Source organism: Nesoenas mayeri (assembly GCF_963082525.1).
Source record: "Nesoenas mayeri genome assembly, chromosome: 8".
Lineage (NCBI taxonomy): Eukaryota > Metazoa > Chordata > Aves > Columbiformes > Columbidae > Nesoenas > Nesoenas mayeri.
The window spans coordinates 7,006,283-7,028,057 of NC_137554.1; the positions used below are offsets into that span (position 1 = coordinate 7,006,283).

Sequence of the window (21,775 nt, forward strand, 5' to 3'; positions counted from 1 at the left end):
ACCTCCATGCAGCTCAGATTTGAGGACTAGTCATGTTTATATTCCTTTACAGAGTGACTTGAGATTGTCATTAATCAGCTGTTGTCTGAGAAAGGCAAAGGAATCTAGGAAATTATTCTAGGAGGTGAAGTCACTTATATTGCTCAGCAGCGAGAGTAGGACATATTGCTAACTGAATTAGAAAGAAGATGTAAAACAAGATATGAGAAAATAGAGCTGCAGAATATGCGACACCACCACCCAGGCTTTTATGTGCAACAAACAGTGTGAAAATATTAAATCCTGTAATTCCTTTCCCAGAAACAGCTCTACTTACGTAAAAAAATATATATATTTTTTAAATTAAAGTTACTCTGGTCTGCATTTTCAATAAAATAATATGAAAGTATAATAATTTCAAAGTTTTTGCTGGTCTCTGAATCAAATGCAGTCTAATCAATGTAAATATGGTTTTGCAAAAACTAAACACATTGCAATTTCTGTGGTGAATAGTAATATCAGATGATTTACCTTGACTAAGATATTAAAACCTGAAAAACAGTGGAAATTCCAATAGAGCATCAACTGCAACTGTCAAAGCTATTACAGTAATGTCATGGCATATATATGGTTTTTCTCCTAGAAGAGGAGTTAAAAGAGATTAAAGTATAAATGGTTGGTAAAAAAAAGTCAAATTACTGTTATTTCACCTTTACTCTTGTGCTGTATGTTTAAGCTTTTTTAATAGAGTATTCAAATTTTATGTAGGCTCCAGCTTTCACAAGAGTTTACTTTCTCTAGAATCACAATCCAGATTTTCTAAGGGTCTAACCCTGCAAATGCATTTTCTGAAATATTTTGATCAGCCAGATTAAAAACCTGCTCTTCTATTGTCCTGTTTAGCTACAGCTCCATCAAATGTTGTCCCATGAGAACAACTTAATCATGATTTCCCAAGCTTAAGTGTTCCTTTTTAATGAAGTCTATGTCAAGAACGAATTCAGAAAATGCAGTAGATGAATCCGAAGACAAGGCTTATTTATTTACAAAGTGACCACGATGGCCAAAACAAAAAGCTCACCTCCTGTAAGCTGTATGAATGCTGCATCTTCTTTATACTTAGCTCCAGCACATTCAGAATCCCTCTGTAGATGTTCAGACTGTCATCCGAGACAGAGTCAGGAGTCATAAGGTTTCCAACATGGCCATTGCTGTACTCAAACTTGATGGGATTACTCAGTTGCCCAGTTAATACCTGAGTCAGTTTGAGTGATCGAGAGAATGGGCTTGTAGGCCAGACACCATTATACTCCGCTGCTTCGATAGAGTGAATCTAGAACAAAGAAGGATTATAATTCCTCTTTTATTTTTTCAGGTAACTTTTTTTCAATGCATCTAAGCATCTACAGCAGGGGTGTCAAACTCATTTTCACCACAGGCCACATCAGCCTCATAGTTGCCTTCAAAGGGCCAAATGTAACTACCCCTGCATTTATACAGTCCTAAAATTACATCAAGCCCTTTGAAGGCTACCATGAGGCTGATGTGGTCCCTGGTGAAAATGAGTTTGATCTAGAGCTTTACTCACATCAAAAACACATGTTTAAATAACGAAAAGCCTTTACAAAGGGAAAACTTTAAAGTTGTCATTTAACATAGCTAGTATTGATAAACATATTTCCATATAGAAAAGGAAAGAGAGTAATGCAAATGATGCTGATATTTCCACAGTCACTGCCCTTTGTTCTGTTTTGTAAATAATCCATATTGCCAAAGGTTGACTTGTATGGAGAAATGAGCCAGAGAAGAGCCGCATGGAGCAGGTTGCTACACAAACGTAGTATGGAAGATCTGCAGGAAATTGCAAGAGAAAGTTAATGTTGCATAAAGCATCATTAACTCCTGTTGTGAACTCTGTCGTCTCCCTCGCTGGGGCCGCAGAGCACAGACAGCAGTCAGAAACTAATAACAACGTGGCTGCTGGGCCAGCCAGAGAGTCATAATTAGTTAGAGCAGTGGAGAGCGGATTAGAAATATTGTCCTTCCCGCCACGTTTTGCTGCGGAGCTGAAGGCTTGGGCACTGCCCCCAGCCCCACTCTGCTCTTCGCACTCCAGCATCAACCTGGGCCACATCCAAGCAAGTAGAAAGTTGTGCTAAACTCTGCATAACTCGAATGGTTTCTACCCCATGGGAATGGGGCATGTTTAGCTTAGTTTCTCAGAGGACCTTCCCCTTCTATATGTTTTGACAATTTAAAGAGACTTTTCTCTGACACCTCAGGCTGGCGATGTGATGCAAGATGCGGATTAATGTCTCAGAAAGCCACACAAACTAAAACCTCATACAGCAAATCGCTGGAGACTGCACTTTCATATTTATTTGTGTTGATGGAGATCACTGCCAACCCCAGTAACTGAAGCTTACAGAGGAGGCTGTTAAGAGAGCAAATCCCTCATGCTGCCTCTTGGACATGCTTCTGGCATATCGCATATGGGCAGGTTTGGGACTGCTCTGCAGGGTCAGGATGAGGTAGTTTTCCCCAGCCCTCAGGGCCCAGGCAGGACTTTGGCTGTGTGCTGGGTTTTGAACACAGCTGGCAATTCTTACTTGTGGGTTTGCGAGGAAAAAATTGTCAGCTGGAAGCCGCCCAGGGAACACAGCTATTTGCTTGGGCTGAATGCGAACTAGTAGGCTACAGATGAAAGATTAATTCCCTGAACAATCCCTCCGAACTGCCTAATTTAAATATAACAGCAGCAAAATAAGCTTTACCCAGAGCAGAAGGGAATAAATGTATCGTTACCTTTTGCTTAGAACTTGCCCCCAAATATTATGATTTTTTTATTATTATTTTCTCTCATTTTTCTTGCCTGAAATTCTTTCTGTACTTAATTTTGAGAATGAAACTTTTCCTCAAGTGCACGAGAGCAGGTGAAACGGGGTTGGAAGGTTTTAGGGAACAGTGGTCAGTTTTAGAGGAAGCCTCACCCTGGCACACCGAGAGCTGTTTGAGCAGGAATGGGGTAGGTTGTGGGGCGAAGACAAGACTGTTTCTGCCTCCTCTCTGCCAGGGAAGCCTTCTACTCACCATTGCAGACGTGTGGGTCTTATTTCCTTGTTTTTTGCAAAAAAAAGTCCAGCCATTTGCAAAGGTCATGGAAAAGCAGTATTTCCTGTCTGGATCTATTATAATTTGAACTTAGAAAAATACCTAGGAACAGAAGGCTCATTCGGGCTGGGAGGCTACAGCATTTACAAGCGTTTATCAGACAGTCACCAGTCTTTTTAATCTGCAGTTTTCAATTTGTGAAATAAAAGCTTTTAAAAAGATCATTTTTCTTCCATATATACAGAAGACTAAGTGGAGTTTGTGTAAAGCAATTGAGGGGTGCGTTTCAACACATTCATTAGAAGCATGTATAAGCTTCTGTTAAAGCCGAAAGTGTTTTCCACATAATCAGAACTCTTAGTAATTACTCAGCATGCAGTAAAAATATACAATTGAGGATGACAAAGAATGTCATTTGGGACTCTGCAGAAAAAGAAGCCACCAGATGACATTAATTATGCTAAATATTGAATCACAGCCAGCTACTGTTACATGTTTTATTGCATTTCATTTGCTGGTTACGAAATCAGTTGATTAAATAATCCTAGGTTGTACAGTTTGGAACAATTGGATTGATCCAGAAATAAATTATTGTGCATTTCAAATTACATTCCATTGTCTCCCTGACCACAAAGCAGAAGAAATCCTTCAAGCCCAAGGCTGGCTTGAGCTGAGAATTACCTGGCAAAGTGCAAATAGAATTTAGGGTGCTGCATAAAAAATAATAGTGTTAGTTACATTCTCCCTGAGTAAGCACAACACATGATGAAACTTAATTATTCCCAAAAGCTTAAAAAAGAAGTTAAGTATGAAGAGAATTTTACCTTTCAAACTGAATACATTTTCTTACCCTAATAAGACAAAGTTTTGGCCCAATACCACTAATTTCCACTTTACTTTTTATTCTTATTCCAGCTCTTGCAAGTCCTTTCTCTGGAAGTCCACTGAGAAGCGTGCTTTCATAATTAAATGTATAAACCTTGTTTTCACTGAAATCAGGTTCTGCAAAGAAATGGTTCCCATAAAACATTGTACAGACTGTACAGAACATATTAAAGTACCTGTATTAGAATGTGTGGAACAAAAAAAGATGAATTTGTTAATTTTTGTATTGCACCTGAACAAAATTAGCTGTTGTAAAATTATATTAAACATTGATATACTTTTCAGATTCTATTTTGAATTTCACTCATTATAATTATATTAGCTGATAGGAAAATTACTTACGGTAATTAAGATGCTGGCTCCCTGAAAGAGAAGGAAAAAAAAGAGTAATGAAATGACAAAGCAAAAAAAAAAAAAGCAACCAAATGTTAATGTATTTTAGTATGAAAAGCTATATCTCATCTCGTACATATGGCATAACTCTTTCTAATTAACTTTACTTCTAGTTCAGTACATAGCCAAAAGCCCTTTTCCGCTAAACAACAAAAAATTTGTCATTAAATAATTTTTTCTATAAAATATTGAAGCTCATGTTTGTAAGTGAACTATATTTAGATTCTGAAACCTTTTCCTGATTCTGTTATTTTAAATTCTTCAAAGCAGATAAGTTACTTACCCACCAAGGTTAAAACCAGGGCTAATATCAAGCCCCTCATGATGGGGATAAAGTAAAGGTGAACATGCCAGGTTCTCTTTTATAAAGGACTGTGCTATCACATGTTTCTTTTGGAATGTCAGTTTGACAAATAGACATATTTTAGAATGCGTATTGATCAATCGAAAAATAAACATTTCTGAGGTCATGAATGTTGACAACTTCAAATGACCTCATGATTTCAACTGACTTCCTATGTGAAATAGAGATTTCATTTTCAAAATATCTTGTTTGCTGGTTTTCTGCTGTTTATTATTTTTTTTTTTTTTACATTGTAGTTATATATTAAAAGAATAATTAAAATTTAAAATGAAATTAAAATAGTTCCTCAATCATAACTGAAATAATTAATCTTTTCTCCAATCATGTATTCAGTCTCCTGATAATTTGCTCTTGCTAACGGTCACAGCTTTGGAGACATACCTTGCTCTGTCACATTGAAACTCTACTTTTAGAGAAGAATTTGTGACTAATTTCACACAATTAGGACTGAGATACCTTAGAGTTCATAGACACGCCATGATAAACTGTCTTTCCATGGTATCTACCATGGTTGTCTTTCCAAGCATATCTTGTTACTCGCATCTGCAAAGACAAAGCTTGGCAGTCTGACCTTCACGTTAGCTTTGGACTAATGGTCAATGTTTCTACTATGAAAACAGGAGGGAAATTAATATGTGACCTGGGAACATTGAGTCCTTCACCATGGGTTCTCATGGAGCTTTGGCTGCTGCTACTCTTGGGAAAATAGATTCAGAGATTCCCACTTGTAGTAATAACATTTAGAACAATCCTCAGCAAAACTAAGGCAAGAGTGAGTTTGCTCCATAACCTCAGTTACGTATACTTTGTTTGCAAGCGTTTAACATTTACTTTGAATTTAAGCTTGTCTTTCGGTCAAATGGTAAATTAAATATCATGAAAAAAACACCTGGGTACAAGGATTACTGAAGGGGCAGGAAGGAAAGCTCAGGAATGTATATCTAGTATTTCCTTAGGGCTATGAAAGGTACAACATACTTGCGAATAATGCACATAGGCAGGCAGCTAGACTTTGTCCATCAGGAGGAGAACAAGGTTTTCTTGGCTGTTGCTATTCATCAGGGAGAAGAAGGGTGAAACCTGAGTTCAGGTCCTGAAGCCTCTGCCATTGGGCCTGAGAATATATTTACTGAAGGTCCCTTTACACCATTACTTCATTTATTTGGAGTGATGCCACCTGACTGAGGAATAGTGAAGTTTATTATTGTGGTGCCAGTACACCTGAGCTGGAGGTGGGGATGCAGCTGAGTGGTCCCTCTGCTCTGACCCAGTTCCTTGCAGCTGTGCTGGATGGACAAGCAGGGGAGAAGCAAAAGTCAAATGAGGGATGTTTGGGCACCTTCACTACCAATTCCTCCAGAAATCTTGACAATTTTAATGTTGCAGCTTTCTTTCATAAAGGGAAAAATCCACAATTGGCTGAGCAGTCAGGTCTTCCTTGAAATGAAGTGCGTGTCTAGTAAAATATTTTAAAATATTGATAGACAGGTGAACCATTACAAGGGATTCATAACTAGGGTGTTGGTTCACTGTGTGTTCAGATGGTGAAAAATTAAGTGCTGTTTTTTTCTAGGGTATTAATTGGTGTGAGATATGACAAGACGCACCATGCTTGAGGGCCCTGTGAAATTCAATGCCATCCCTCATCTGGTATATAAGCACTGTCAAATGTAGTTAGAAATGCTTTACCAACAGTCACATTTTTTGCAGCCAGAATGGAAGTAAACACACAGCAGCAGTGTAGCACTGTAAGCAATACCATGCCAAACTCTCCTACTTGGGTCACCCAGCTGTTATAGCGTCGCTCGTCAGTGCTGTAGCTTGACCTCTGCAGCAATATTGTGCTGTCATGCTCAACTAGCCACATTTCCACAGGACAGAACATACAAGAATGTTTATATCTAATTTACAGAACTACATAAGCTAGACTATGAATTTAAGCATTGTTATTAAGCGTATGCTAAAATAATGTCTAAGGGACACCTACATATGAAATTGGAGCTGTAACATTTTTCAAGTTTCATAACAGGCTTTATAATTAAAGTGTAACATGAATAGATTTGTGCTAGCTTGGTAGTGAAAATACTGGATTTCTTTTTTTAAAGGGGAACACTGATTCTAAGCTCACAATCAGCATGTAGACAGGTGATTGCTAGATAGCCAGCTAAAATAACCACATGATAAATTGCGCGGGCTGCCATGTTCTCTTCATCTGTGGCATGTTCTCTCTTTTTTTAATAACTCCTCTCTACCCAGGCTTATTTTCTTGGGAGTGAGGAGAAAGTGATCTCAGAATTGTTGTGCCCATTATTACTTTGAAGGGACAACCTAATAAATTCAGTAAGTGGAGAGAAGACACAGCTAGAGTTTGAGGGTCACAGCCCTGGGCTCTAATCCTTTCTCCAAAGCAGACGTCCTTCCAGCTAGCTCTGAGGGAACAAACAGGCAATCTATCACTGTAAAGAAACCGTTAAAAGGAGGAAAGTTGAGAGCCACACTTTTGAAAGCCAATATGATTTTTCTTAAACATTCAACATGTTGTGTTAGTGAGTAAGAAAATACATGAAAAATAAATAAAGTGCAATTAAACAGGCCCTCCACAAGCAACAAAAGTGCCTCATTTGTTTGCAGAGGAAGGAACTTTAATATGTGCTTTGCTTGAGCTTTATACACCACCAGTATATTCTTTCTTTTTTCTTTTTTCTTTTTTTTTTTTTAAGCCATAGACAATGAAGAAAAGGAATTCTTAAAAAGAGATGAGAAATATCATGGGATTTTTTTATTTTAAGGGAGAAAATAGATGATGTTGAGTGTTACAGAGAGCATGACGGCTGTACAAGGAGTGCAGTAAGATGAGATAGACTGCTTTGAATTTACAGGGCACTTGCACCATAAATGAAACATGAATACAGCCTAATTAACCTGATTAGAGCTATTGCTTCTACACTGCAATTGTCTTTACATAACACATTCTGCTTGAGTAACAGAGTCTTATTATCTGCTGTTGTACTGCTGCCTATAGCTCTGCACTCTCCTTGTTCTATATTCATATTGTTGAATTATGGTGCAGTGATGCAATTTCCATCCTGCTAATATATAGCCTAACGACAAAGAAGGGATTAGCAAAACAGCTCCCAAGCAACCATAGCAGGTTAAAATAGATATGATCAGTTGGCTAAGCTAAGTGATTTTTAGCCTTCAGTTTTCCTCATTTATAAAGACGAAGAAATCTTACTTAATTAATTATATATATATATATGAAAAAAAATCACACCTATTTCATATTTAACATTCACTCCTTGATTTTTTTTTTTCCCTCAAAATACTCAGCATTTGCTATTGTAGCATAGCCTCCAAGATAATGTTTGATATTCTCTCCAGAGACTCTGGACATTGTCTAATGAATAAGAATGTGTTCTGGGTTGGGCTAAATTGCCATATGCTCATTCTTGTACATTCACAAAGGGATTTTGTTACATTAGTTTGCTTTTAAAAGGTGTTTTTTGTTTTTTTGGACTTCCATTCCGTTTACTAGAAAGAAAATAACAGGCCCAATTCCCTGCTGTTATTCCAGTTTGATGCTGGCACACCACCAATGTAGTGATAATCGTGGGAATTGAATTCCAGGTTTGCAAAATGAAATATGTAGAAATGCTATTTGTATGTTGTCTAACTTTTGGAGTATGCAAGTTTTGAAAGATGCCATTGGTCTAGACTTATGGTATAGCTGTAGAGTTTTGTTTCAATAAATTTGTTTTTCCTTAATGTATGCTCTTAAGCCAAAGTCACCTTTGTGTATTTTGGTGGTCAGTTGGACTGTTCCTAATGCCTGGTATGGATTTGCCCATTATTTCCAGAGAAAAGAATGAATTTAAGAGAAAGAGAGGAAGTGTGTGTAATCCATCTCTGACATTCTCAATCTGAAAGTAGATTGTTCTGATACATCTTAGCTTTACTGAGATGTTCAAAGGGTTTTATTTTCCTTCAAACACAGAATACATATTCTGAAGCCTAACAGTCCACCGTCATGACTATCATCATTGGCTCACCAGCCAGCATACTGATTAAGTAGCTTCAGGATTTTAACTCCCTTTCAGTATATATTATTTCCCAAGTCATTTAGCAGGGTTAAATGTTAGACAGCTTGCCATCTGAGATTTGAGTCACGTCATATCTGAGGACTGGTGTTTACTATGTAATTCTATTGCACTAGAAGATAACTTCTCCAAGTTCATCATAACCCTAACTTAGACTTCATGGTCACAGAGTGATTAGCTGCTGTGGCGTTGGTACAAACGGGAAATCAGGTAGCCCTGAAATTTAGCCTGGTCATGTCTCCACCTCAGTCCCTTCAGAGATGAAATCGTGACTGCACATATAGGACACCTGAGAGCTCTGTGTGCTGCATTAAATGTTCTCCTACAGGCTGAGCTACTCCTCCTAATTGCATGCTTGGTTAGAACTATCACTGCTAGTAACTTATCCAGAGGGAAAAAGTACTTGTGTACTTTTAAGACGAGAAGAAATGGCCTCGAGTTGCCCCAGGGAAGGTTCAGACTGGATATTAGGAAAAAATTCTTCAGGGAAAGGGTTGTGAAGCACTGGAACAGGCGGCCCAGGGAAGCGGTGGAGTCACCATCCCTGGAAGTGTTTAAAAGACCTATAGATGAGGCTCTTAGGGGCACGGTTTAATGCCAGAGTTAGGTTATGCTTGGACTCAGTGATCTTAAGAGTCTTTTCCAAGCAAAATGATTCTCTGATTCCATGAATTTATAATGTGTATTCCGATGTAGTCTGACTGCATGAAGTGTGGGTAATGCTGCAGGAAGGGAAGATGATTCCAGGCCATCCCATGTGCATTAGGATAGACTGTAGGAAGAAGGAGCACACCAGACTTGGCATCAACAGTCCTTTTGCAGGAGGCACTGTGAGAACACTAAAAAGTTTCCATTTCAGAAAAAGATCCATGATCATCTGTAATCCTGCACAAAGATACTTATCTATTCTTGGAGGAACGTTATCAAGAAGAAAATTATCAAGTTGTTTGTTTGGGGCTTTTTGGTGTGTGGGTTTGTTTGTTTGTTTTCTTTACATCAGACCAAGTGTATTAGGGCTGCAAAACTTCAGACACTCCAAATAAAAGAATTGGACTTATTATATACATTTTTAAGTGTGGACTCATACAAATATATAACAAATTCTCAAAATTGTTACTTATTTTGTGGTTCCACCCAAAATGTGCAAGATTCTTTATGAATGACGGGGAAGCACTGACTTTTTTCCTCAGAAGCCAATATTATCAGTCACAACAATGATCATTTTACTACACCATAGACCTTCATCTTAGTGACTTATTCCCTTATAGTACAGAACCACTGCAAGTACATGATGGATCCAGATCACCACTTTCTAGTGTCAGAGTATCAGCTAAGTTTATGGTATTGGATAAGGAGGAAGCTCAGCATGAACTTTCTCTTGGTACAGAATATACGAGGTGTGTGATACCTTAGTTTCACAGCACTGGGTCACTGTGACATTAGGTCATGGGTCAGATAAGATAAGCAGTGTATTATTCCCAAGGAAGGAATAGATAACACTCTGCCAGTCTGCCAGTTCAAACAAAAGACATTGACTTTACTCAAAAAAATAAAAAAAGAAAATTAAAAAAAAAAGCCCCACAAAATCACCTATCAGTATTTAATCAATGACTGTGACTTCCAAAGATTAAAAGATCTAATAATATAAAAATAACATGTTTTTTGTTTTAATACTGTTTTTCAAGTTGCTGCGAAAGTTAGTTCAGTAATAAATCGAGCACCGTATGTTTCATCACTGTGAAAGAAAGTTGCTACATGATTATTCCCACTACAGCATGTATTAACCATAATCCCATTTTCTTTATAAGAGAATTACATTTTATAATACTAAATGGACCACTGAAGTTCATATCTGCTTATCAAGGAAGTGCAGACCCACTACAGTGTTATGATTTGACATCTTCCCATAGACATCGGAGGACAAACTAATTCTTGAACACACCTTTGCTTAAGACTATGAAAAATTAATTTATTCCCCCTAATATAAAGAATGAATGTTGATCAAAACCCTCTATCCAGGAGATGCAGGATCTGGATGAAGAACCAGGCCTGCAATTTTCAGCTGACTTGTGTCTTACACTCTTACACAGCTGCATTTTCTCCCATCTTGCAGAAAATTTCTTACCCATTTAACTGAGAACAATTCTAACAGTCTTATGAGAAAGATTGCCATTTGCTGTAGGAAGAATTTAATATGGCCAGAACACTACAAATGTCATTCTCCAGTGTGGTATGTGCGGTCTTAATGTTTAACTGCTCAAATTCTATTTTGAAGGCTTTTTAGCATGAATATAGGCAAAAGTAAAAGGCAGACTCTGGCTCACTGCACTCACTGCCCTGCACTGAAGTTAATGGTATCTATTCATGGAGTTTAACTGGAGCTATATCTAGTATATACTGACACTAATTTGCTCTTTGAGTAACCACTGTAACTTCAGTGCAAACACTCAAGAAATAAAATAGTTCTAAATACGAATAGGGCTCCTCTATCATGGATGCCTCTCGGAACGTTTTTAAAAGTTCTTGTTCCTCTGAGAATAGATAAGTATCTTTGTGCAGGATTACAGACAATCATGGGTCTTTTACTGAAATGGCAATTTTTTTATGATGTGCTCGCAGTGCCTCCTGCAAAAGGGTTGTTGATGCCAAATCTGCATATAACATATACATATTTGTTTTATTTTAATTCCCAACTAGTTATAAAAACATCCTATACCACCTGCATTCTTGGTCTCACCACCACAGGCATCTACTCTTCAGCACAGGTGCCTGTGGCTGCCATCTCATACGGAGTTAAAGTAGAACTGCCTATTAGCACAGTCAAGACTCTTAACACAAGATTTGTTTGTTTATAAAGCTCAAATCTTTTTCTCAGTGTAACTATTACTCATAAGCATTAAGGATTTTTTTTAAAACTGCCCATGTTTAGGCTCTCCAAACAGCTCCTGGGCTTTCCATAGCAGCAGTGTGCTCGAGCCATTGTTCTAACACATGATGGCAGCGCCACAGTTGAACTTGGAGTCAAAAGATGCTATCTTTTTAGGTAGAAGTGTTGATACTAAATAATTCAGTACCTTTCTGGAAGGTAGCAGCCCTATAACCTTTCAGTTCTCCTCACCAACCCATCTACAAAGAAATGTTGCTAGGAGAAGCTATGGAGGAGTATGGGAACAGCTCATCTTCCAGGCATAAAAGTAACTGCTGGTAACAACAAAGGGAAATTAAAATATGAGACATACTGCTGTAAAAGAAAATATGCTCTACATGAAAGCACATCAGCAGCTCCATCCATAAATTTCCAATCACCCAACATGCTGGGAAATGTATAGAAAAAGATAAAAGGGAGTGACAGCAGCACATGTACCAAGACCTAGGCAATGTCTGAAGAGAGGGTAACAAATGCTCTGTCTTAATGAAGCATGGAAAAGAAACCAGTTGCACAATACAGTTTGAAAATCCAGGCCAGTCACCTGGGAAACAAGAAAAAAGAAACAACAAGCAAACAGGCTATCAGCTCAAGCCTCACAAAGCTTTCACAAAATAAAACTACCATAGGCTTTAAGTTAGTGAGTGGTTAATAGGCTCTAAAGTTATAGAACTGTCTACAGTACACATGGAACCACACATATGTGAGTCAACCTTAGCACCGAGGAAGATAACTACTGAAGGAGCAGGTCAAAGCTTATTGAAATTAAGACCATTAAAGATATTTCTACAGACATTGACTCCAAGGAGCAGTCTAGTGATGGCCTTGAAGCAGTCTGTCTTTTCATCCTGAAGTTGCAGCACTCGGGATTTTCTTGCCATTTAATGGGCAAATTGCCTCTTCCCCACAGGAAGGGTGAGTTCTGTGGGCACATCCTCAAAATGGACATGGACTGAGCTCACGGACACCTGGTTGTGAGAAATAAGGTGCCGAGGACCACTACCAGAGGCAAAAGGAGGCATCGTGCTTCTTCAGAAACAGGGGGAAGAATAGGCACAGCAGCCGACCTGAGCTGCCTGCAGTGCCATGTGGTACAAGGGGTGAGGAGAAGACTTTCAGGAACTGGAAAGGGCAGGTTAATGGAAGCAGCCAGGTTTTTAGGATGGTACTTTCTGACCCTGAGAGACAAGGTGTTGGTACTGTGCTAGAGAGCGTGAGGCTCACAAGGAGCTGACAACAGCTTCAAATTGATCTGGAGTGAGGGAAGAGAAACCAGACTTCCCAGGGAGGGAGACGTTCGATTTCTCATCATAGCGCTTTGCCCTCGCTGTCACTCATTTTCCTCTGGACCCCTGTAAGATCTTTGACCCAGAATAGGTGTTTGTGTCCCACTAATGATACTTAATTGGAAATCTATTGTTTTTACGGAGAGACTCTTAGGTATTCTCAATAGGCAGATTGAAATAACACGAGCAAAAAAGGAATTTCAACTGAATCACATGGGTGATGTTTTGTCCATTTCGTTACCTCAGCATTAAGTAGTTTATTTTTGGCTCTCTGCATTGGGGAAAAAATATTTGGATTTGCCCTTGTAAACAAGGGAGAGGTTTTAATCAATTTCAATAAACACACAGCAAAAACTAGTCTGGAAACAAATGAGAATAATTTGAGGTTACACAATAAAAAAAGATAGATAGATAGATGGATAGACAGACAGACAGATAGATAGATAAAACATTCTAATTTTCCATTTTGAAGCCCATTTAAAATTCTTCAGATGAGAAGGCTGGAAAAAGGTGTCTACTTCAGTCTCTTATCTGAAGCCAGGAGCAAGTGTACAATGCAGGAAAAAAGGAACCAAAAAACCACTTTTTTCTCTTTGATCCCTCCCTGATCCTTCAGAACAGTATAAGAGAGCTTCAGGTATTTTCTTTTTCTTAGTCTTGCACTTCTGGAAGACCCCTGACTTTAATATATTCTGTTTTTCCCAGTTGGCTTTTCTTTCTTATCTAGAAAAGTTATTCTAACATCTCTCACCATTTTCAGGCTGTCTCTTGCTTTGTGGGACTATAGATGTGGTGACTCTGTCCCAGACTCAAAGCTGAATGAGAAGCGTAGTACAACAATGCCCCTCAGATGGTTCCTTGATCTCTTGAACAGCCCATGCTGCAGTTCTCTAAACCTCTCACTAATTTACATGGCTCCACAGGGACTTAAACTGTACTAACTATGAAGAAGATTGGATAAAACTGGAGAGAGAGAAGTACTCATCTGTCCAGAGAGTGGAAGGGGAGCTCCATTTATGCCATCCTTTAGGTGCTACTGCCTCCTCCTCTGGTGCCCTGACTACTCCACTGCAACACCAAGTTTGACATTGACCTTGGCCCTTCACTTCCTGCCTTTATACACTCACACAAATGTGTGTGAGGCTCCGTCTTCCCAAACTGCTCACAAAACTGGTCATGTGTTTACCATACACATTGCTAACAAACAGATGAGCAAAAAGACCCCCACAGTAAACAACCGAACAACCTCCCAAAACCAAAGCAGAGGTATTTGTATAAAATGTTGTCTGTCTTCCTCGTCTGCATGCTGTGCTAATTGCCATGTGTGTTAATAGCTGCCATAGAGATGCTAAAAGGGAAATAGAAGCCCGGCTTCACCTCAGCATTACAACACAAGTGATAAAGAGAAAGACAGGAAGAGCAAACATGTAAGAAGACAGTCCAAGGACCCGATTCACTTCCAGCAACTACTTTGCACCAGTAATTCAAGTGCTGTGGTGGGACGATGGTGCTCGAAGCAGGAAGGTAAGAGGAGAGAAAATAATGCTGACTCATGAGCTCCACTCCTACAAATAAATGTTATTGTTTGCTTGTGAAGTACAAGAGACAACAACACTTAGGGTCTATCTGCTTGAGGAAGGTTAACATGGAAGCCATTTCTCTCCACATTTCTGCTTCTTACTCTATTTCATTAGGTAAGAACTCTCCAGCAACAGTTTATCTTAACCTCATTAATGATCTCTGACAACTGCTTTCTCTCCAGCTTTGCTTCCCCAAAGTTGTCATGATCAAGAAAGACACAGTTCACATTTTTCTTTTCCCTGACTTTCTCTCTCTTTTTTTTTTTTTTTATGAAGGCCTGCAATATGTAATGAATGATTGCTGCCAGGAGCACACTGCAAAGTGCCTCTGTGACGATGATGTGAGAGAGGTTCATAGTCTTTCACGTTCCGCAGTATAGAAGTGAGCCTTTGGGGTACCTCAGAAAGTTTCAGAACACTTGATTTCATTCAGGGAAGAATCAAAGAGTTTCACTAGAAGAAATTGTCTTTACACACATAAAAAAATGAAGGTTTCTAAAGGGATCTTTTAGTTAGATGACAGAAAACCTGCATTTTGTAATACTGCAGGGGTTCTTTTAATAAGTCACTGAAAAGTTCCATTTGGCAAGTTAAACCTTGAATTTTTTTTCATACTTATTATAGCCAAGGAGGTGCTAACCTAATACAATGGGCAAAGGAATGTTATCACAATACAATAGACCAGACAGGGTTAGTACAATACTGGGCAATAAGGGATGTCACTACAATGAGTGAGAGAAGCAGTGTCTGCAACATAAGAAGCATGCTTCAGAAAAGAGAAAAGGAATGTTTTTGGTTTTTTTACTGGTCATTTTATAGCTGCAATTGTAACCCAGTGCAATGACCTTAAGATACTTAAGAGTCTTCTTTAAAAAGTGGAATGATCTTTTCAAAGATTCACGGGCCAAAAGAGACCATTATGGTACCTAAACTGGGGGCCCCTGTAACACAGGCTATAGATTTTTGCACAATGTTACCTCTGCCTAACCTGATAATGTGCAGTTACATCAGTGGTGTCAGGCTGGGGCTTAGTTTGGTCCTGTATATTGCTCATATCAATGCCCTGTGAGGACTATAGAAGTATTCAGAAAATGACATGACAGAGTTAGACCTGACTTCCATTTAAGTATATTTGTCAAAGAGATGCATAAATTAAGTCTGAAATCACATATTTTTCTGTACTTTTTTTTGGTATCTGTTTCCATGATCTTTATTATATTCTTGGCCCTCAAGTCATTAGCTTCCATTTATACTCGCTTCCCTGCTCATGCTCAAATTTCAAGCAGCACTAGCTCCAGCATCAGGACAGTCCTGTAGAAAGTATGAAGCATTTTTTTGCTAGAAGAACATTTGCATCTGCAACATCATTCTAAAGCAGGACGTGGGCAAAGGATGCTCTGAAGAAACCCATACGATATGTAAATTTCCACAGGTATTCAGCAAACTACACTCTGTAAATTTATGTGACCTACTTTTTCAGATTGTTTAGCACCTAATAGTATCCTTGCTGCCAATCAAACAGCAACTGCAAATATAATATATGCCCTTGATCTGGGAAGAATAGAAGGATCTATGGATAACTTGAGTAAAACTTGGGCAAGGTGTAGGAGAAAATGATGTGGGCAAGAGTTTGAATTTACAGCACAGCTGTATGAATGAGAGGCTGTGGGAAAAAGTGCTGCTCATTCACTTGATAAGTGGCCAGAATGAGATACATGAGGTAGAATGGTGACATTAAGCATAACTGTAATATACAGAGATACAAATTGGATCACTTAGATATGCATATGACAAGCATCTGAAAGTCCAAGTAGCACCTTTCCTGATTACCAAGAAGCTCTAGTACAAAGCTCCATAGAAAACAGTGACATGCTTGAAAATACCTGTCATCAATTGTAACATGTGATTCACTAATTCTTGTAATGCAGGCACGAAAAGGAGGTAAGGAAAGTATGTTGGAGTTACTTGGTGCAGTACAGTTTAAAAAGGAGTGCACTTCTTGACATGATTTTTTGAACATTTTGAATAGCTTGGTACTGAGGAAAAAGGGCATTCTTATCTAGCACAGAAAACTGTAGTGGTATATAAGCTTAAATTCAAACATGACAAAACACAGCAAAGTTACAAACATCACTAGAATGAAACAACCCTTTTGGCTTCAGTAAGACCCAATTTACAGGTACTAAGAAAAAGACACTGTGAAATATTTCTGAGTTCCAACTGCTAAATAGCCTGCAGGGGTCAGAAAACTCAGTTTTGTGGTTGAAGCAGTGGATATAGCCTAAGAAGAACTGGTTTCAATTTATGGTTCCATGTTGCTCTTGGAGCAAATCACTCTTAATACAAGATGTGGATAGTATGTCATGCCTATTGGACTATAAAAGTTTTGAGGCAGGGAAAATCTTTCACTAGGTAAAGACTCTGCATCTACCTCAAAGAAATATCTATCTTGACTGAGAGACTGAGGTATCCCTATATTAGAAATACTGATCAATAACAAAAACAAATATTGTTGTCTCTTCCCAGCCTCTCCTGGTTGTTGGAGCTTACCTCAGATGTGAGATTGAGTCCACAGATTTTCTTCCACACTTAGCTTTGTTGTGATGCTTGGGGCAGACAGCTCTTGCTTGCCGAAGATCAGAAAGGCTGGCAAAGAAGAAAAAGAACCAGAGAGAGGAGGGAAAACAGAAAGAAGGAAGAACCGATGGAAGAAAATGAGCTGGTGAAGATATTCTGGTGGGCAGATGGTAAAGAGCAGTTGCGAGTGATGGTTGATCTAATGTTACTGAAAGACAAGTCAGGGTGCTGGTAAAATAGAGGCAAAAGCTCATGTGAATCACATATGCTGTATGAAAGTCATTTCCTTGTCCACATTTACAAGACAGTGACAAGGGTTTTCCAGGTTGTTTTTTTTGCTTAGTGTCAGTAGGGGTCAGTGCTTATGCAAAGCCATTTCCACTTTGTAGCCTGGCACTAGCTCAAACAGAAAGTACTCAGGGAATTAGAAAATGTTTTGTTTTTTTTTTTTTCACCTCGAAAAGAACCCAAATATAGTTGTAATGATTAAGGGGAAAAAAAAACTTGATTATATAGTCAAGTATCCACAGTTGAGAATGCAGGTACAAAGCATAAGAAACAGCAAGGATGAGAGCTCTATGCCTCCTTTTTTTTTTTTTCCCCAGGCAGTACTCAGTGCAAAAATTAACCCTTCCTCTGAACTATCTTCTGCTCGTTCTTGTGTTTCATGTTCCATGCAGTCCTCAACACTCTACTTATCCCATCCTTTCACAAATTCCTGCATCTGCGATACTACTGCGCCTTGCTTTAGAACATAACTTGGCACATGGGATGGATAGGGCATCAGTTAGAAAATAAACTGCCCCCTCTCTATCAGCCTTATGGTCTTCCTTCTCTAAAGGACACTTGGGTTATAATGTGGTGGGAAGACACGTTACAGACGGATAAAGCATGGTGAGAAGTTGGTTTTATCTGCCTCAAATTAGACACGGAGATAGAAAGGACAGCAGTTTCTGGACAGTAAGAGGAAGGTTTGTTTGGCAGGGCTTTTGAAACTTGTTCACATATTTTTTGTTTAACAGCTTACGAGATAGTGTATTATAAGATTGAGTGAGTGTTTATGATCTGTGTTGGAAAAGGACTATGGGATGAAAGTTGCTGGTGAAAGTGGTTTCAGCTTGTGTGTGAAACAGCTGGCAAGGATGAAGGAGGCACTCTTTAGCTTGATCCTTAACCCTGGGTGACTGGACACTGACCACCCCACATCGGTTCTGTGGCTCCCCCTGGGACAGAACAATAGTTAGCACCATTTCACTGGAATTCAGCACAAACTAATTACTTCACTCCTGTGCTTTCTGAGTAGGACAGCAACTTCCTTCAGTTTATATAGGTATATGCATTTATTACTAAGGGAATCTAGCTTCCTATTAAGTGCCTCTCAACTAAAATGGCTCTGATTGTTCTGTTTAAAGATGTGAGACATGGATTTTTTTTTGTGAAAGCATGTAGAAAAAGACCTACACTACCAAAGACAACTTTTCTTCTTATTCTTTAAAGTCTTTGCAAAATGTTCCTATTTAATAACAGTTATCTTTATGTAGTAGCTGAATCTTTTCATAAGCTAATAGTTGTAAAGCACTGTCTACTTTGCTTAATGATACTATTTTCCCAATATAAAACAGGGCTAATGGGTGTCAAATGTGAAAGTAATATTCCTGCAATTTATCATTTAAGCCTTCTTTCACTCTTTTGGGGTGAATTGTTGTATTTTTAAAGGGAAATTGATTGCCTTGAGTGAATTCTTTTATTCTTCTACATTAACAATTCATGAATGAAGCCAATAGCTGCAACACAATCTTCAGCTCCTTGTCCCACCAATAACCTCAGCTGTGTCCTGGAGGGTAAACTCGCACTGCATCAATCAACAGTCTTCGTGGTCGGCAGCACAGCCATGTGAACTGTGGCTTACACTATGTTCTCGTTTGCTCCCTCGACTTCTGGCAGTTGAGAACTGCACAAAAATGAATTAACTGTTACAAAGTTTCCTGGCATGCTGTACTTTACATGATTGGAAAGCTACTTTACTAGAAAGAACAAAGAATATAGACGTTTACTCTGAGGTTCAGAACCAAATGCCAATGGTCAAATGATCCTTGTGCGTTGTTCTTCTCTGCTCTTTGCCTCTCCCTGACATGGTTAAGAGTCAGGCAAGTCCATTTAAAAAGATTCTGGGAGATCAAAGAGTTCTCAGTTAAGAGACATTTTGGACTACTTATTTTAAAGGAAAAACAAAAAACATACAGAAAAACCAACTCTGAAACAGCACTATAAAACTGAACTAGGAAAGGCGAAGAAGCCAGCAGTTTAAGAATACATTAAGATTGCACCTGCAAATGAGTTCATTCACTTCTTTCCATGAGCAAACCCAGTGCTTCTATTCCCAAATGAGAAATAAACACACAACGTTGGGCAGGCAGACATCCAAATACCCAGAGTAAGTGTAACTGTGTGCCTACAAAACTCATACACAGAAAATGGAAGCTGTGAATGTGGGCTTCAGTCTAACTAGCGAAGCCAGAGATGTTGTGGAGGTAAACTAATCAAAGCATGGTGTACTGCCTGGCTTTGAGTCACTGGTGGAACTTATCTCTGGCTAGTCCTTCTAGCTGCTGCTGACTCTCTTGAAAGCCACCTGTCCTTAAGCACAGCCGCTGCCTTTACCAGCTTCTTTTTTGGCTCAGAGTCTCCACATAAGCACACAGACGCATGAGCCTTTTGCTGTTGTGGCTCCTCTCCAGCCAAATTTGCTGTCTCTGGATGCTGCCACCTGTACCCACACACCCACAAAACGCTCCTGCACTGGGACGTTGCTGCTCTGCACACCCCGGGCTGTGCTGGATCAGGCTTCACACAGGAGTAACCTGTGACTTTGTGAACACCTGAGCGCATTTACATACTCAGCAAAACATCACTAGTGTCATCACATAAGAGGTCAATTTTAAAATGAGGGGCTGATTTTCAGCTCATTTCTACCGGATATGTACTATTTTAAGCCTGTGGGGTAGGGCGTCTTAAAAAAAGAGACATATATATATATATATACACGCACAAGTTGTCTCCTTATGATTTTTCAAAATTGTTTTCACTCTTTTTCTGTATTTCCTTGTGTATGCTGCTAAGTCTTTTCATTAGAAACTAATTTCTTGCTCAGTTTCATGGCATGTGGTATGGCTGGTTATATCACTCCATATAGGAAAAACAAAATACTGCTTATTACAAAAAAAAATAAAGATAAAAGTCAGAATGTCTTTCATTAGAAAAAAACCTCATATTTTTGTTGTTAAAACCCAATAAACCTTAATTAACTCTTTCTCAGGAAAATAACAAAGAAAGATGCAACTGAGTAGCCCACCCTTGTCATTAAAATTGTTTGTAAGAGAAGCTGCTGTGGCTTCAGTTCTGAAGCATTTGACCTCATTGAGATACAGGAGATACCAAATGCTTCTATTTGTTTGCAGATTTTAAGATAAAAAGCAGTACATCTGAAAATACAACACTAAAATTCCTCTTCTTACAAATGATCTTGGGAGAAGAGGAGCAGATATAAGTAAAAAATGAAAGAAACAGGGAAAGGAATGACAGATATGCAGGTTCTATGAATAAAGAGCTAAGAAAAGATCTGTGGAAATAATTGATTTTTCTGATTCACCACTGACATTTCTTAAAAATCTCCAAGTAATTTGATGTCTACCTGAACCTTCTCCACCCCAACCCCCCCCCAGTTATACACAAATGAAACAAAAATTGCTTAGGATTAAATAAAAGTGTTTGATTTTTGGTCATTTTTAAAAGTGTGATTTCATGTATTTTCTGAGTCTTTAAAAAAATAAAATAAGAAGAACTTGCAAAAAAAAAAGGTTTTGATTCACAGGGACTTAAGCAGCACTGCTAAAACTGAAGACAGAAGAACAAGTATTGATGGGGCCTTACACAAAATGGAACAGGAACAAGCTCTGGGTTGTGGAAATCCCAGGCTCAGATTTCACCTCTACCAAAGCTGCAGTACAGACATTAATCTAGCTCTCCTTTCTTATCCTCAAGTAATTTATTCAGACAGACATTCAATAAGATTTTGATTACATGTTAATTATTGAACGTGTTACAAAATAATGTCTATAGACCCCAGCTGAGATCAGGGTCCCGTGTACACCAGACAGCATTAAAGAGATGACCTTACTCCACATAATGGAAAGTGAAGTTCTGCATCCTGTTCTTAAGCAGTGGCAATGCACAGAAAGTCTTAAGCTTTCTCGTTTATCCAAAGCAAGCCCTGGAAACTGAGGTCAGAAATTCTGTCTTGGTTCAGTGGCTTTTCTGAAAAATATTCCACAATACACACTATAAAGACTCTCTCTGATGTCCCTCCACCCCTTTGCTCCATGAACCGCTAGTGTTGAGACTCCAGGAAAGCTCTGACCAGATAACCTTGATTGACGAAACATCTTACATGCACAAGGGCAAGGTAAACTTCCCCGGACTAGTCTGCGGTGCCATAAATGTTTGCAGGATTGACTGTTCCCTCCAGAGGCTGCCCCATGCTTCACCGCCCTTGCTGCATACAAATGAAGTCACTCCAC

General features: G+C 38.8%; 1 protein-coding gene across 1 annotated transcript in view; it reads right to left on the bottom strand.

The window, feature by feature from the left end:
* Positions 1-4,691, bottom strand: part of LOC308043093 (vitellogenin-1-like) — a gene marked incomplete at both ends in the record, with an annotated part of 41,750 nt that extends 37,059 nt beyond the window's left edge. The window contains 4 exons of the mRNA XM_080348973.1: positions 1,061-1,312; positions 3,941-4,092; positions 4,318-4,338; positions 4,652-4,691. Of these exons, the coding sequence (XP_080205099.1) occupies positions 1,061-1,312; positions 3,941-4,092; positions 4,318-4,338; positions 4,652-4,691 (465 nt within the window). The remainder of the gene's footprint in view (positions 1-1,060; positions 1,313-3,940; positions 4,093-4,317; positions 4,339-4,651) is intronic.
* Positions 4,692-21,775: the final 17,084 nt, after the last annotated feature.